Raw genomic sequence first — 17,725 nt, 5'->3', positions numbered from 1 at the left:
CAAGTGGGTTTAGACAGGAAAGTTGTTGCTACAGCATACCATGAGTATGTTCTTGTCTTTCTCCATTTTTTTTTTTTTTTTGCTTTTTGCGCTATTTTTGGTACTTTTGTTTTAGCTTGTTTTATTACTATAATATTTTAAAAGAGGCATTTCAATTCCTATACAGAAACAGCAGGAAAAATGCTTTTCTTAGAGCACTGTAATGGCAGTTACTGATCGCTGATGTTCCCCTACTCACCATCACGGTCCTGGGCTCCATGTTTGGGTGAGCACTGTCCTTCCTAGCCACCTCCATCACTGTCCATATCCATCTGCATTACGGGGCAGTTAGCTGCGCCGATCTGCTGCTGGTGTCTTCCCATTCACTGTCACAGTCCTGGGCTCTGCAGGTGTCGTCTTTCCTTGGATTCCGCCCCATGGTTTCCTTCCAGTATGTAATCCATCCTGTTCCCTCTATCACATCGTTAAGGGCCGATGCGCATCACTTCTTATGATTTAAAGGTTTTGCACATGTGACCTGTGTGACCAATCCCCGCCATCCTGCACCTGTGGTCCTGCTTTCTTCTCAGGTCCCTGAGCATCAACGGTCGCTGTTGTTTGTACCTGCATTCCTGACCCTTGCTTGCATTTGGGACTTCGCTTCCAGTTTGATTCTTATCTGCCCTGTATCATCTCTCCCCTTGCTGACCCATACCTGAGCTCCCTGCCTTGACCCATTGCTTGTTCAACTTTGTCTCATCCTTTGGTCCCGCACTGTCGCTCCTGGTTACGACTTGGCCTGTTGACTACGACTGTACCTCTGGTACCATGCTCGGGTACACCCTGGTCCGTCTGGATCAGGTACTTCATGTGCCAATTCACCTCAAGAGGTTGCAACTTGGTATTCCCCTTGGGAAAGTCTATCCCCAACATCTGGGGTACTGCGAAGAATGAGGGGTTCCTTAGAGGAGGCAGGTCACATGGCACAGTTGGTTTATACCCACTGGTTCACAACAAGCACACTGATTTTTGTTTAAAAAATAAATAAAACAAAAGCAATGCAGAAGACAGCATAACACAAATGATTTGTCTATAGCACATTTCATAATCAACGTAACATCTGTGAGCATAAAAAAAACTGTCAAACAAAAATGTAGGGAAAAACACCAACAAACCAAAATAATAACAAAAAAAGAGAAGAGCTTGCCCCTTGAAAATATACTACATTTTTTAAACTAGCATCTGGCTCTGAATATGTTTGCAATTGTAATTAAAATGTTGTACAGTCAATGAGTTATTCAATGAACTGTATCTTTATAGTGCCACCTGCTGTTTGTTATTTTTCTGTCCACCTCAGTAACATCGCCAAGGTGGACGCACTTGCTTAGTTCCATCCATCAACTCCTACTATGCCTATCTACTGTTAGAAGCTGTGACACTGACAAGAAGAGGGCTGCATCAGAAAGGACATGCCCCCTGATAACATACACAACCCTTGAACTATGACAGAGCGCTGCAGCTGAAAGGGCACTTCCCTTGAGCCTCATCTTAAAAAAAATCCAGCAAAGCAACTGGAACAACGAATGGGGAGATCTCTGGGTCCATGTGAGGTACAGGGCAGGTTGTAGCTTTGTTAGAAAGATATAGTCATGTACTATATGATCTCTGATCTTCATTTTTTAAAATTAATCATAGGTCAACTTCTATAATGGTGTAAGCTGCTGTAAAGATTGGACTATGAAATCTGGTTTAGAAAAAGAAGCAGTGTGTGCATGTACACCAAATTGGGGTATTTATAGGTTGAGAAAGTCTTTGTTGAAGCTGGGTGTATCTATGAAGATTCAATAAGCACTGGATTATGTAATCTATAGTACTTTAAGGACCATGGATAACCCCTTTAAGGACATTACAGGTCCTTAAAGGGGTTATCCAGGAAATCCTCCAAACACAGCACCGTTCATAGTATAGCGGCTGTGCTTGCTATTGCAGCTCAGCCCCATGTGACGGCTGTATGGTGACGTCACTTGGCCTAGAGCAGGCATGCTCAACCTGCGGCCCTCCAGCTGTTGCAAAACTACAACTCCCAGCATGCCCGATCAGCTTACAGCTATCAGTCTACAGCAGGGAATTGTGGGAGTTGTAGTTTTACAACAGCTGGAGGGCCGCAGGTTGAGCATGCCTGGCCTAGAGGATGGGTCTTCAATATTATTTCCAGGATAACCCCTTTAAATATAAATTGTATTTTTTTATTTTATTCAAACAAGAATAAATGCATGTGTTTTTTTGCCACCTGCCTTTTTATGCAATGTGCAATACAAAAATACCACCTAATTAAAAAACCATCAGTAGCACAAAGATTTTTGTGTGTCCTGTGTTTCATATTTCCTTTAAACCTGGAGCCAACATCTGGAGCTGGTGTTTTTACCACAAAAAACACGCACCAAAACATCTAGGTCTAAAAACGCAAAAAGGGCAGAAAAACTGCGGCAAAAGTCTAAAAGTGAACCCACTGTATACATAACATACCTCCTCAACTGTCCAATAAAACACACTACAAAGAGGCAACGCTCATGGTGATGTGACTCAAATATCTGCTTTTATTATGTAAGGTCTTGCACTACTCACAAAAAAGGGATATTTGGCTTTCAGGTGAAATTTATAAAAAAAATTAAAAGTTCACACAACAGTGATATTATACCATGAAAGTAGGGCATGTAAGTAGAAGCATGCAATTGTGATTCCCTCATCTCAAACAATTTATTGAAAGAAAAGTCAACAGTGGTGGGTATACCACAACAAAAAATTTCAGTGTCTCAAAAACTTGTCATGTGGCCTTGAGCATCAATTACAAAGACATCTCATGCTGTTCACAAGTCGACTCATTGTCTGCTGCATAGCATCCCACCCTTTTTGAAGGGCAGCTCTCAGGTCAATCAGGTTCTGGGGCACAGAGCTACGAGCCTCTACACGGCGACTCAGATGATCCCATAGGTTTTCAAAGGGATTCAGGTCACTCTATATGAGGTACCCCAGTCTCCAGCAGCCGTTCCCTATGAGACCTCAATGAGCTGGCGCATTGTCATCCATGAACAAGAAATTAGGCCTATGATGTTGATGCAGAGGCACAATGACTGGATTAGATATGTTATTCAAGTTGTATGGGCTTGCCATTGTAACGTTCACAAAGTTTACGGCACTTCTGTATTGACTAGACACGCCTACCCACACTGTAACATCACCACCACCAAAGGCTCGTCTGGTGACAATAGTGGCTGACACATAACTCTCTCCTTGACGTCTCCAACATCGTTGGCAGCCATCACTTCTGCTCAGCGTTAATTGACTTTAATCAGTGAACAGCACTGAGGCCCATTGGTCCCTCGTCCAGCGTAGATGCTCCCTGGCCCATGCAAGACGATGACGCCTGTGGTCAGGTACCCTCGCAGGTCGTCTAGCACGCAGACCATGCGGATTTAAACAGTTTTGAATTGTCTAACCAACACCTGGGTACCTCTCATCTCTCTTAAATGTGCCTGGAGTTGTGTGGCATTCATCATTTGGTTCTGCAGGGATTGTTCATAATGAAGCGGCTATCAGTGTGGGATGTGGCCAAAGGACATGCCTTTCTGTGACTCTTCCAGTCTCTCTGTATCTCTGTTGCAACCTGTTGATGAGACACTGACACTAAGCTCAGTGGCCACAGCTTTGCAATTGTGAGGTACTGTTTCTTAATTGTTAGATGTTGTCATCTCATGGTGTCAAAATGTGAACAGCATGATAAGAAAGACTGTTTAAATACCAAGTCTAATTGAACCAGGAAATGTATTGGGTTATTCATGGACCAAATACCTGCTGTGAATTTTGCCATTAAGCTCTTGGTTAGAGAACAGTAAGTTGTGCAAAAAGTACTGTAACAGTGAACAGTTGGACATGTGCATTCAAAAGTTTAGAGAAGGTCGCATTAAGTTCGCCTGTGCAGGTTAGAGTGCATTTTAGATTCATCAAATTTCACCCACAAGCCAAATATCCCTAACTAGTAGTGTATATAGGTTCCTGGGTTGATCAGGGCTAGGGCTTAAAATGTTCTGTGAATGGTAATTGAAATGTTGGGAGGTAAAAAGAATACATAGATGATTACAGATTGTGAATAATTCTGACAGTGGTACTGGTAATATTCTCATCATATTTCACATGTAAAAGTAAACTATACAGACCCAGGCTGGTTTCATTTTTTATTTAACTCCACACAATTGATAAAAAAAAGCTCAAGCACATCCATAGTATGGAGATATATAACCTTTTTCCTACCTAAACTTCATGTGAGATAGACCATACACCAGGGACATATACAGCTCAGATTGTGGTTTTCTAAGGACTAGGCCTTTTTTTTTGCAAAACCTACATTGTAAAGATTATTCCTACCTTAGCCTGTTGAGGGCGCAAAAGAACAAATGTTTGTGTGTGTTCACACACACACACATCTAGAAATTATAACATATCAGAAATAAAGGCCCATTTAATATTTGAGCAAGAGGAATCACATATTACAATGACAACTGAGGATTTTTTTTCTTCAAGCAACATTGTACTTTTTATTGCACTGCTTACTGTAATGGAAATAAGTGGTAATTAAAAAAATATTAAAATTCAAGGCAAACTTTCTTTTAATGTATGCCAGTCTACAAGGGGTTATTTTGAATTATATAAATGCCTCATCATGCTTCTGGATCTTGCACACAAGCGTGTGTGCCCCCCAATGCATGGGCACCGTCCATGTGCATGCCGTTTGCGGATGCGGACCCACTACCTTGAAGAGGCGGCCCGAACTGCAAAAAAATAGGACATGTTTTATTTTTTTACAGTGCGGAGGCAAAGACCGAAATCCCACGGAAGTGCTTTGTAGTGCTTCCACTCCACACCACTCTGTATCTTGAGGATTGCAGATCTATTCAAGTCAATGGGTCAAAATCACAGAGCTGATGGCAATATATTGCAGACCCACTGTTTGCGGTCTGCAATATGGGCACGGGGCACACACGCTCATGTGCATGAGCCCTTAAAGAGGACCTGTGTCACCTCTGCTGACATGTTTTAGTAACTACTGGCTTTTTCCATGCAATAGCAATTCTTGAGCATCTTTTTATAACTACTGTATGTTGTCCTTTTCCTCAGTTCTTCCTACTAGAAGTTTATTAAGGAATATGCATGAGTGTTTTACTAGTGGGGGGGGGGGGGGGGGGGGGGTGTCCCCGCACAGTCTGCCCCTGTAAAATTTGTTCTGATAGTGTCTGGGCTTATTGCATCTGCTAATTAATTCATAAGCTTCTATTAAGAATAATAGAGGAATGACACAACATAGAGCTATATAAAAATCCTCCAGAATTGTAGTTACATGAGGGATGCAGGTAGTTACTAAAACACTCATCAGGGAAGATGACAGGTCCTCTTTAAAGGATACTTTACACCTAACCAAAAAGCAACCAATGCCTCAGTGATGTCACTAGGTGCTACTTTTAGACTGGCTGCATTCTCATGTATTTTGTTAAAAGCCAACACTGCTCAAAACTTGGAAATTAAAAATCTGATTGCAGCGGAGAACAATCCTCCATCACCAAGCCATATAGGTATCTAGGAAGCTGAGATCTAAGCCACTGTCTGCACATAGGAGAGCTCATGCACATGAACCTATTTTTTGTCCACACCCAATCTGCATATTTTGCGGGTTGGATGCGGACCCGTTCACTTCAAGGGGGCAGCAAAAGATGCGGACAGCACACCCATGTGCTGTCCGCATCTGTATGTCCATTCGTGGCAACCGCAAAAATATAGAACATGTCCTATTATTGTCCACATTACGGATAAGGATAGCACTGTTCTATTAGGGGCTGGATGTTCTGTTCCGCAAAATGCAGAATGCACACGACCGGTATCTGTGTTTTTCGGGTCCACAAAACAGGCAACGGTCATGTGCATTAGCCCATACTTTAATAACAAATTTTTGCTTTCCTTCTAAACTATAGTCCTGGATAAGCAGGCCTAAGGAATTTACCTGGCTTTAGTGTGAATCTGCATTTTTAGGGTATGTCCACATGGAACTTATAAGAAAAGGGGACAGGTTTAATGGCAATGGGACATAGCTTATGATGCACCAAAGGTAAGCCAACCAAAAGGAGGTGTCAACAATAGTGTCAGAACAGGATTAGTAAATCTGCCCCACTGTCAGTGTATACAAGCAGGCAGTATGCTGGTACTTGTATTTCATTCATTTAAATTCCTGCTCTTTCTGGGTTTGAGGAGTTGGTCCTATCAGTGATTGACAGTCTTCCCTCTATGACTGTGTATACAGAGATAGCTGTCAATCACTGATAGGACCGCCTCCTGGACTTTAAGGCCCAGAAAGAGCAGGGTTCTTAAATGAACGAAAAACAAATTATACTGAATCTACCTACAATCTGCTCAGCTCCTCCTGTTCTATAACATGCTGCCTGCAGCTTACATTGTGTTTTTATGGTTACAGGTTCCCTTTAAGATCTCAGAAGAATAGATTAAAGGGCATCTGTCAGCAGATTTGTATCTATGAAACTGGCTGAACGGTTACATGTACGCTTGGCAGATGAAGGCATCTGTGTTGGTCCCATATGTACCCGCATTGCTGAGAAAATTGATGTTTTATTATAGGCAAATGAGACTCCAGGAGCAATGTGGGCATTGCCGTTACACCTAGAGGCTCTGCTCTCTCTGCAACTGCCACTGCCTCTACCAGAAAGTGAAAATGTCATCAAGCCTGCCCTGTCAAAGTGGGAAAGGCACAACAGTTGCAGAGAGAGCAGAGCCTCTAGGTATAACTGCATGCCCCCATTGCTCCTAGAAGCATTAATTATAGAAGCATCGGGTACTTATGCCCCTGGCCAACGACAGCAGGTGTCTTCCTGAACTCAACTGTATCACCGTCCTCAGAATGCTGATACAGTTGAATAATGTGGTAAAGATGGCAGTATTTTCTGCTGCACTTTGCCATTTGGTTCTGCCAGGCCGTATTTTGTGCTGCACTATAGTTTTGCAGTCCCTTTTAATTGTGTTGGCCCACCATCTGTCAATTTGGAAAACATGGGGCCACTTTAAGTTCCAAGTCCGCCCATGTGACCTGGTGTACACGGGTGGCATAACTGCAGCCAGGAAGATGATGTCAGTGTGCAAGACTGAAGCATGGTACAGGAAGCAGCAGTGGAGAAAAGAAGGACCATGACTTTTTTTTGGGTCATAATTTTTTATTCAACTTGGACAACCCTTTAAATTGCAAGTGTCCTGCAAACAGCACTTAATCTTAGCTTCTTAGACTCCTGACACTACAAGTTACCTGGAGTAGTGGAAGACTGCGCTTAAATGCACCTGCATTGACAGGTTTTTGGTGGAGTTAAACCTAAGGCTCCAGCACATGCAGGAGATTCATTTATTCTGAATACTGTTACATTGCAGCAAATGTTAAGCGACATTCAGCTAATGATAACTGTTCATGCTGCAGGACTTGCAGGTTTCATCTTTTGATTGCAGATTGGCAATAGAGAATTTTACATCAATGTACAATTCGTTTTGGCTAAAATGGTAGTAATCACTTTGTGTCTGCCCCCTGGCAAGCACAGAGCTTAAGATATACCGTGTATTACATCTTGTTAATCTTGGCTTAGAGGATGTCCATCAATGTTAGATACCTACATATACCTACATATTGCAGCATGCCTCTGTTCATTGTCCAAATTCTCATCGACCACTACCCCCAGCAGAGCCAGCCCGAGTGATCACTAACATTATACCTGCTCTCTTTTCTCTTCAACCAGGATAGCAACTGTATATACATAATAAACATATGTAAGTCTAAAGATACAGGGTGATCACTCTGAGGGGTTTGGGAAGCATTGCAATGTGATTTCCAATACTAAAAGAGACAGAAAAAGGCACCATTCAGCTGGGAGCCCCCATATGAGCATCCAGGACTGCATACTCTCGTAATAGTTACATATACACGGAGAGCAGAGACCACTGGACAATGAGAAAGTCCAGCCATCGAAAAATCCACTCTTCCACCAAGGGGTGAAAAAAGATGCAGAAAACAGTACATGAAAATAATAATTTATCTGATTCTCTCCTCCATTTCCACCAAACCATCAACAAGTAAAGCAAAAGACAATCCAATGAAAGCACCCTGCAACTTTAAACGCAGAAATTAGCCCATGCACTAAGGTTGCCAGGTGGTGGACAAGAATGGGGGTGTCTTGAGATGTATTGAGGTACACGTCATTCTTCTTGGGCTGAAAGCCAACACACACAGTTCCAGGGACATGTATCGAAACCGCATTTCTCAGTCTGTGGAAAATGGCAACATTCTCCCATTCCTATAGGTGGCACTGTTCTCACCCTCGTCATGATTAGGACAAGGGTTCGGAAGATTTGGTTTCTGTGTCGCTGTCGCTCAGGTAGCTCCGTGAGGAATATTTCGATCGGTATGTGCTTTCAAAGTTGTCCTGCTCATCATCCCCTCTGTCATAGCTTAAAGGTTTCCTATAGGTTGGAGGGCTGAAATAAAAAAAGACATGGTCATATGTCTACACTTACATGAATTCATTTTAGATATCTGAGAGCTCAGTGACTTATTTTGCACACACAAAATATATCAAATCTAGTGATCGTCACTTCCCAGGCGTCATACATGCCAACCGCAGTCTGGTCAGCTGTGAGGATTAATGTACAGTTACAGCTACATGCAGAACATGTATTAAAGACAACCCATCATCAAATAAACCACCCCTATACTGCCGACATACTGTATTAAAAGATAGTAAAAGCTTTCTAAGGATGTAATTCACTGAAGTATAAAGGAAAAAATAACGTTAGAAAGCAGTGTGCTACCTGTCTTGAGGAGGATTCTACTCTCAGTAGTCACACAGTCCTGGCATTACAAGCCAGCTCCAGCAGCATCCAGTGCATGCGCAAATGAAGCCGACGACACTCTCTTCACTGCGCATGCGCTATATTGTGCCCTTAATAAGGATTTTTTTTTAAACGACATTGAGTAAAATTGCAAAATATTTATATTAAATTTACATAAAATAAACTAAACCCTAATGTCTTCACATAGGGAAAAGTGCTTCTAATATAAACTAGAATCCCCAGTAAAGTGTGGGCAGAAACCATCACGCATACAGGGAAAACATACAAACTGACAATAAAATGTCCCCAAACCGTATTGTCGATACTATGTGGGGAGATTGTAGGTCAAGGTCAATTCCTTGGTTGGACTTGACCCTAGAAACCCATCACTGCAATGCCCCGGTGCTAACCACTGAGCCCACTTGCGGCAGCTAAGGTCTTTGGGTGCATGCAGCAGCTGGAGCATGTATATCCAGCCTTATATGTCCTACCTTCTTAGGCTGTGATTACCCTACTTTAAACGTTTTAGTAGTGAGCAACACGGCCAATTAACGTGTCAAAACCAAATGCGCTTGCAGCAGTTTTGTGATTTGGTTTGTGACTGCACAGTTTTGTAAGTTTCTGAAATATGTACTTGAACATGTAAACCCAGCCTTAGGGACAAGTATAAAAGAGGCTGCAATGTTGCTCGCGTTCCATCTCACACCAGAAATGTAAAGTCCACGGCAGGAGACCTGGTCAGAAGATTTGGTGGCACTGTTGCCTCTGCAATCATATGATGTGTGAAGCCTCTGCTGCAAAACTGTCATTTCATGGTTGGCTATGCATCTGCTACGGTGAGAATTAAACTTCTTTGTGAAAACATGAACAGCAGCAACATTGGCTGTATGGGACGGCTGTGCCATGATGTGGACCGCATATCTTTTGCCACATCTTGCGAATCATGGACCCATTAAAGTCAATGGGTCCGCACCTTGATGCAGAGTTCACACGGCCAGTGCCCGTGATTTGTGGACCCGCGTTTTGCAGTCTGCAACATGGGCACATATGGATTCCAACCTTTATGCCTTTCTTTCTTGCATGCAATCCTTCCAATGTTATGTGTTCTCAAGGGTGTTCACTTATCTGCAATCTATTAAGTGAAGATCGGAAAATATTCTATATATTCTATATGTTGCTTCAGTCTTCATGTTTGTAAATGACCATTCGTCACTGTATTCTAGGCTTCCTGTGCACTGGCATGCGAATTGTTAAAGCTCCAATGTGACACATTAATTCTAATGAATACCACAATCACCATTTATTAAAGAGGTCTGCAGATCCCATGAAACTGCAGAATGTGGAAGAAGAAACGGCATCATTAAGTACTGATAGCTACCATTCAATCATCATGCGGCTGTGGACATTAATCCATTTAATAGATGCAAACTACCTTCTTCCACTAATTAATACATTAACCATGGCAATGTGCAGTCTTATTCCCATCCACTGGGTTTAAGCTTCTGCAGCCTGACATACACACCATAAAACATATGCATACAATAAATACTTGACATGTAATGTTTCCATCACCGGCAATGTAAATGCTGATAGACGTAAAAGAAAATCTGCAGGAAAAGGTTCTAATCCAAAAGCTGGAAGCTACATTTAGTAATTGCTTATATCTGCGCCCAAGTCCCCTCCCTTCTTGTATTCCTGATTTTCTACCCCTATGAATCTTTATTCGGCTCCAAAATGTGCCCTCCAGGTAGAAACAAATTGTGTTGAAGTTGTGCAAATTGCAAGCACGCCAGAGTATTAATCCAGATCAATGAGCGGAGGGAGATTGAAAAATAAAGGATCTGTCAGGGAATTTGCTGCCTGCCCTGCGAGGATTCTCCTAACTAAACAAATAAATGAACAAGCATAGCCTGGCAGCCATGTCGTTCCGCTCGCAGGTGGAGAGCAACAAAGTACATGTTATCTGTGTCATAAGTAACGTCCACAGGCTAAGAAAATGTACAATATGACATGCTGCGGAGCAAAGACCTGTAGCATGAAAACTTGATGGGTTAATTGAGATGTTTTGTTTCACAGAAGGTTTAGTCATTTAAAGGGGAACATATCATCAGGAAAAGCCAGGTTGTCATAAAATCTTTATCATTTTTATTCATTCTTCATGTATCTACAACATTATTATTACAGTCTTTATGCAGACCACAGGGGCACACGCACTACGCTCGCTCTTCAGCTTTGCTGCATAGCCTGGGACAGAATCTGCACAAGACTCATTATGACAGCTTTATTTACTTCTAATGGGCTAAAAAGGGAACGGCAGCAACACTATGCACACAGCTAAAGCTTTAAATATGAATCTCTTCTGCCAATCCCTGGCCGAGGGGCTGTACTTCGTAATATTCCTGGAGACTATTAGTTGATGGACACTTTACTGTACAGAATCACCAATTTATTGAAGGTGCCATAAAACATGATGATCCTGCTGTACTGTCAATAAATGAAACTGAAGGGGGAATTTATCATAGACAGCCGTTTTACGCACAACTCGTCAGAAACTAGGTGCATCCTCTGGCAGTCCCTGTGCCCAAACAAAAATCCATGGCAGCTCTTCTTGTAGACCAAAACAACTGGCTTAAAAACAGAAAAATTTGCAGTATCCACTGGGCCCCCCTTAAGGAAGGTGGCAAGGGCAGCATTTAGTCGCAATGGTGTTTAAAATGTCGCAAATATGAGGTTTGCTTGTTTTATGTGCCAGAAAACTGGTGTAGGGAATGATAAATTCCCCCCTGTGCGTCTCAAACATTGTCACCACAAGGGAAGCTTTTAAAAATGTAAAGATATGACTTAAAAGGGATTCTTCGGGAATTGAGAAAATGAAAATACCACTTGGAACCGAACCAAGTTATTACACAAAGTCTCGCGGGACTTTGCAAAGAAATAACTTCGGCTCATCTGAGCCAATACATTCTAATACTGCAAATCGACTTTGGATGAAGCTCAGAAGTCGATTTGCTCATCCCTAATCATAATCCCTGACAAGCAGAGCAGAGAGGAGCATGAGGCAGCTATTTAGCTCAGTGTTGTGAAGTAACTTGTCCTGCTGTGTGATTAGAATAGGTTTTTTGTGCACTAATTGGGCGGTGGCCATTTTATTTCTCCTAATGATTGCTCCCTAGAGAAAATGATCCATTATAAATAATGAAAGGTATTTGGTAATATATTTATAAAATAAAGTAATATTTAAGTTTTTTTATTTTATTAATTCCCAGAGAACCCCTTTAAAGAGGACCTGTCACCACCAAAATGCAGTGTAATCAGCAGGTTATAGAGCAGGAGGTGCTGAGCAAATTGATATTTGTGTGGGAAAAGTTTCATTTATTTAAATTCCTGCTTAATCTGGGCTTTGACATCAAGGAGGCGGTCCTATCAGTGATTGACAGCTGTCTCTATATACACAGTCAGAGGGAATGCTGTCACTCACTGATAGGACCGCCTCCTGGACTTCAAAGCCCAGAATAAGCTTGTATATAACTGAATAAATTACAAGTTTTACTGAATCTTTTCCCACAAACTATATATCAATCTACTCTACTCTAAAACCTGCCGCCTGCAGATCAGACACCATAGTTAACGTGACGGGTTCCCTTTAAAATAAACACATAATTTCTCTTTTATACACAAGACTAAAATTAAATAGCAGACATTCCATTTAACCCCTTAGGGACCCATGACGTACCAGTAAGTCATGGGTTGTTCCGATCACTGCTGCACCATTGAGCAGGCACTTCAGCTAAATGCCCGGGGGTGGGGGGGTCCCGTGACCCCCCTGTGCTGCGGTTTGCGGCTTTTTATTGTGCAGCGGTGCCATCGGGTCCCCATGGGACTGTGGGGGGGACCCGATGGCATGGAAGGCAGCGCGATTCCTTCCTGAGGCATCTGCGCTGCCTTCCGGTGAAGAGCCTGTGAGATCCAGCCCCCTGGATCTCACAGGCCCCGGAAGCTGTATGTGTAATACACAGTATTACTCATACAGCCAATGCATTCCAATACAGAAGTATTGGAATCCATTGTAAAGGAATATACCCCCAAAAGTTCAAGTCCCAAAAAGGGACAAAAAAATAAAGTGAAAAAAAAAGTTTAAAAAATTAAGTGAAAATAAAAGTTTAAAAAATTAAGTTGAAAAAAAGCTGTTATTGTGTAAAACTTACATAAATAAAAAACAGTACACATTAGGTATCCCCGCTTCCGTATCGCCCGGCTCTATAAAAATATCACATGAGCTAACCCCTCAGATGAACACCGTAAAAAATGTAAAATAAAAACTGTGCTAAATAAACCATTTTTTTGTCACCTTATATCACAAATAGTGTAATAGCAGGCGATCAAAAAGTCACACGCAGTCCAAAATTGTGCCAATAAAACAGTCATCTCATCCCGCAAAAATCATACCCTACCCAAGGGTTAACAAAGTTTGTAAAATCAGTTTTGAATACCTTGAGGGGTGTAGTTTATAGAATGGGGTCAATTTTGGGTGGTTTCTATTATGTAAGCCTCGCAAAGTGACTTCAGACCTGAACTGGTCCCTAAAAATTGGGTTTTTGAAAATTTCTGAAAAATTTCAAGATTTGCTTCTAAACTTCTAAGCCTTGTTACATCCCCTAAAAATAAAATATAATTCCCAAAATGATCGAAACATGAAGTAGACATCTGGGAAATGTAAAGTAATAACTATTTTTGGAGGTATTACTATGTATTATAGAAGTAGAGAAATTGAAACTTGGAAATTTGCAAATTTTTCAAAATTTTGGGTAAATTTGGTATTTAATTATGCAAAAAAATTTACTTTTTTGACCCAATTTTAGCAGTGTCATGAAGTACAATATGTGACGAAAAAACAATCTCAGAACGGCCTGGGTAAGTAAAAGCGTTTTAAAGTTATCAGCACTTAAAGGGAGTCTTTCACCTAATCTGAGGTTAGTCAGGTTATAGACTCTTTGATCCTCATTACAATCGTACCTTTCTCTTCTGTGTCCCTCGTTCACATAATGAAAATAACACTTTTTAAAACGTATGCAAATGATCTTCTGAAGGTGCCCAGGGGCGGCGTTACTGGGCAATGTGCCCAGAAAAAAACACCTCCAGCCGGCGGACCTCACGAGCGGCACCAGAGGATGGCGGGCTGGGAACTGGCCCGCACCTGCGCACTGCTCTGCCCATTATGAGCAGAGGAACAGCCTTTCATATTTCACATGCGCCGGCCGGCTGTCTTTAGTTGGCCGGCGCATGTGCAATATGAAAAGCTGTTCCCCTGCCCATTTCTGTGTGACCTGTCCCTAATCTATGTCTAGGTTCTTCTAGTCAAACGCACAGACTTGTTAAAAAAAACAGTGTCCGATATACAAATTTAGAAGCAGTCTAAAAAGTGGTGCAAATTGGCACAACTGGTGTGTCTACAATGTTCTCCAACCTGTTCAAAAAGGGGACAGGGCTTAACAGGAAGGGGCTTAACTGGAAAGGTTCTGTGGCCAAAAGATGAGATGTTGTGAACCAGACTTGCGCCACAATTTTGGCGTAAAATAAGGTGATCGAAAGGCACGGACTGAAGAAAGTTTCTGCTAATTACACTTTACGTAGAGCACAGAAATGACTAGCGGAAGTCCTCCAAGATTTGCAGTAAACTATCCACAAAGCTCCAGTTATAGGGAAAGCATTTTTCTCTGTAAGAAGGACTGGATTTTATATGCATTGCCATGAGCAGGTAGACACAATTTGGCTCCTTTCACTTGTAATTAAGATATATAATTAAGGTATGTTAAGTATACTAATGAAATGTCGACCTTTATAATATATTAATTGATATTTCTTGCTTATAAATTAGCGGCTCTTTAGCAATTTGGCAAATGTTTGTATTGGATATAAATAGTTTTGCTGCTAAAATTTATCAAGCGTAGAGATATTTACATCCGATCAAGGGCAAAGGCTTAAAGGAACAGTTCAGAGCAATCTTTTCTCAACTACGCTCCATGGAGAGTTCAACACATGGGAATTTTTTTCTTCACCCATTATCAATATTGCCAATGCATGAAAGATAATGGAGTGCAACTTAGACCTTATTGCCTGGCCACCATATTGATTTTCATATCCTGTAGCTTTTAATCTGCTTAAAGGGGTTGTCCAGCCTTAATTAAGTGATGGACCCTCAGGATAGGCCATCACTATCTGATTGGTGGGGGCCCAACACCCTGCACTGATCAGCATCTCTGTGTAGCTCTGTCGCCAGAACTACACAACACTGTCAACACTGTAGTGGATAGCGCTCATCATTGCAGTACTGATTCCATTCACTTCAATAAGAGTTGCCAGCAATGTCCACTTTAATGTTGACCGTGCTATGTAGTTTTGTGACGGAGCTACACAGAAAACCTGATTGCTGTGGGTGCAGGGTGTCAGATCCCTGCTGATCAGCTAGTAATGGCCTATCCTAAGGATAGGTCATCACTTTAAAAAAAGGGTGGACAACTCCTGTAATGTAAAAAATGAAAATTGGGTATCATAGAGTACATGATTTCTATCAAAGCTATAACCAGCCGTGTACCTCACATGGACCCAGAGCTCCCCCATTCATGGTAGTACAAGATTTATTCCAATCTGGAAGCTAAGGGGGGCATGTCCTTCAACTGTTTGGTGACAGTTGAAGGATAGACCTGAGCATGTGCGACCACATCAGCAAGGTGGACAGAGTAGATGTGCAAACAGCAGGTGGTGCTATACAGATCCATTTTAATGAATAGCTCAGTGGCTTTACTGAATTTTTAATTAAATACAAGTACAAAAGTATTCAGATACAGGGGCCGGTTTGGAAAATGTTGAATATTTTACATGGGACAGCACCTTTAAGAAACACTGAGGCAGATTTACTAAACCTAGAATTTGCTACAGATTTATCACAATGGCTCAGGCTGGATGATTAATGTGTGGAGGGACACACACTTTTGTCTAACTCTAGAATAACTTTTGAGACATAATATTATGACAGAATTATAGCACAAATTTGGTGAAAAACGTTTCATCTTAGGTCTTTCCCCTTCCCGCTAAACCCCACACCTTTTTCAAGTAAGTCAACCCATGCTGCTTCTATTTGCGGCACTTTTTAGACAAAATCTAGCAGAAGACACATTAGTAAACCTGGGCCATGGTGAGTATTTTGGAATCAGATTCTTTAGTCACTCCAACAAATCTGCCCCAACATCTTACAGCAGTGGGCAGGTTATCTGCGATACTGGGTGAAAGTTTACATAAGTGAAAGGAATCAGGATCGATTACCATAAACTATAATGCCTTAAAAGTCTATCCGCTATCAAAATCCATTATTTACAAAATCTGTTTGGCATCGTGTACAGTCGTTTTTCAGCTAAAGAAACAGAAAGAGCTGGAGATTACAGTGATCTAGCATCGCCCCATGTAATCATATGGGCAAGCATCTGATAGTCAGGGAAAAATATAAGTTGAAGAAAGGAACAGTTGGATTTTAAGAGGTTTTGAAAAGGTAGAACATAAAGCATATATAGCTCTATATAGCTCTATATATCACTGCACAAGAAAAAGCATAGTCATACTTCAGAGGTTCTGCTTTTTATCATCTCTGGTAGTATAATAAGATTCTATTTACATCATTTAGCTATTCTCCCTTTTACTCATTAGGTTTCCGTGCAGCACCCATACTTTCGGTAACTCCTGGTGAGATTACCTTTCATTGAAATTCATGCTTTATTTAAATGTGTCCATAATACTGTTTATAGTTAATAAGATTCATGTTGGAAACTAAAAATAATATTTTCAATTGGTCTTTATTGAAAATATTGAGCCGTTCTGTCACAAAAGTTTAACTGTCTTTCTAGCTGTGTGAATGGCACTTTCACATGTAGCCTAAAGTGGTTTTCCTGAGTTCATGGGAACCCCCCTCCCTCAGAAATAGCATTTGTACACAATAACAAGCATGTCCATACTCTGTTTCTGAAAATGACTTTTCTGCTTGTATCTGCATCCCTGTCACACGCTGTTTGTTGTCATGTACTACACTATTATGCGATCAAGTCTCATGCTTCTTATCACTTTTGTTCCCTGTTCTCAGGTGCCAGTCATCTCCTTGCATCCTTGCCCTCTATGCATGCGTGGATCCAGCTGCTGTGTGCCGCCCACACACATGTGCTTTCCTAACAATACAATACAGCTCTCAGAAAAAAAAAAATCACACCATTGCTGACATCCTATCAGCAGGGTAGTGATTAGAAGGCTCTGTGACTGGTTGAAGTGATGTTACACAGCCAGATCTCAACAGTGCTGCCAGAGTCATGTGACTGTCTGTGAGAGCTCAAAACAGGACAATTTTTTAATCTACGCAATTCAGAAAGGTGTTCTTTGGTGGACTAGGAGTTGACTAGCAAATTAAAGTTTACTCCTGGAATTCCCCCTTTAGAGCTCATTCAGGGGCACTTTTCTTCCATTGCATGGCTCAGCAAAAAAAATGGAATGCAATCCGTTTTTTTGCGGACATGCTGAACTGTTTGCAAAAAAACAGATCCGCATTTTTGCAGACAATATGCGGCCGTCTGAATGAGCCCTTAATGATAAATCACTGGGTGCCTGCAACAACCACTAGGTGGAGCTCTGGAGCTTAGCGCATACCGCTCCTACTCCTAAGCTTCCTCTAAAGGTTTAGGCAAGTAGCTATAATCTTATCATATGGCTACCCAAGAGCTTTCAATAAAAGAGAATTGAGCTCCAACTCCGCAAGGATAGATTATAAAAATAATATGTGCAGCAG

The 17,725-nt window shown here is 41.5% G+C and overlaps 1 protein-coding gene across 21 annotated transcripts in view; it reads right to left on the bottom strand.

The window, feature by feature from the left end:
- Positions 1-5,928: 5,928 nt before the first annotated feature.
- Positions 5,929-17,725, bottom strand: part of MYO18A (myosin XVIIIA) — a 314,632-nt gene continuing 302,835 nt past the window's right edge. For 17 of the 21 annotated variants that reach the window (XM_044283651.1, XM_044283650.1, XM_044283653.1 and 14 more), the window contains one exon: positions 8,412-8,550. Coding sequence is in view for 4 of the 21 variants with exons in the window: in XM_044283668.1 (XP_044139603.1) it covers positions 8,403-8,550 (148 nt within the window). In the remaining 17 variants the exon portion in view is untranslated. Of the gene's footprint in view, positions 8,551-17,725 lie in introns of all 21 variants that reach the window. The other 4 variants (XM_044283668.1, XM_044283669.1, XM_044283670.1 and 1 more) reach the window with 1 other exon arrangement.

The sequence above is a fragment of the Bufo gargarizans genome, chromosome 3 (genome assembly GCF_014858855.1).
Source record: "Bufo gargarizans isolate SCDJY-AF-19 chromosome 3, ASM1485885v1, whole genome shotgun sequence".
Lineage (NCBI taxonomy): Eukaryota > Metazoa > Chordata > Amphibia > Anura > Bufonidae > Bufo > Bufo gargarizans.
Note: the sequence above shows the minus strand (reverse complement) of the source record. Positions and strands in the feature narration are given on the sequence as shown.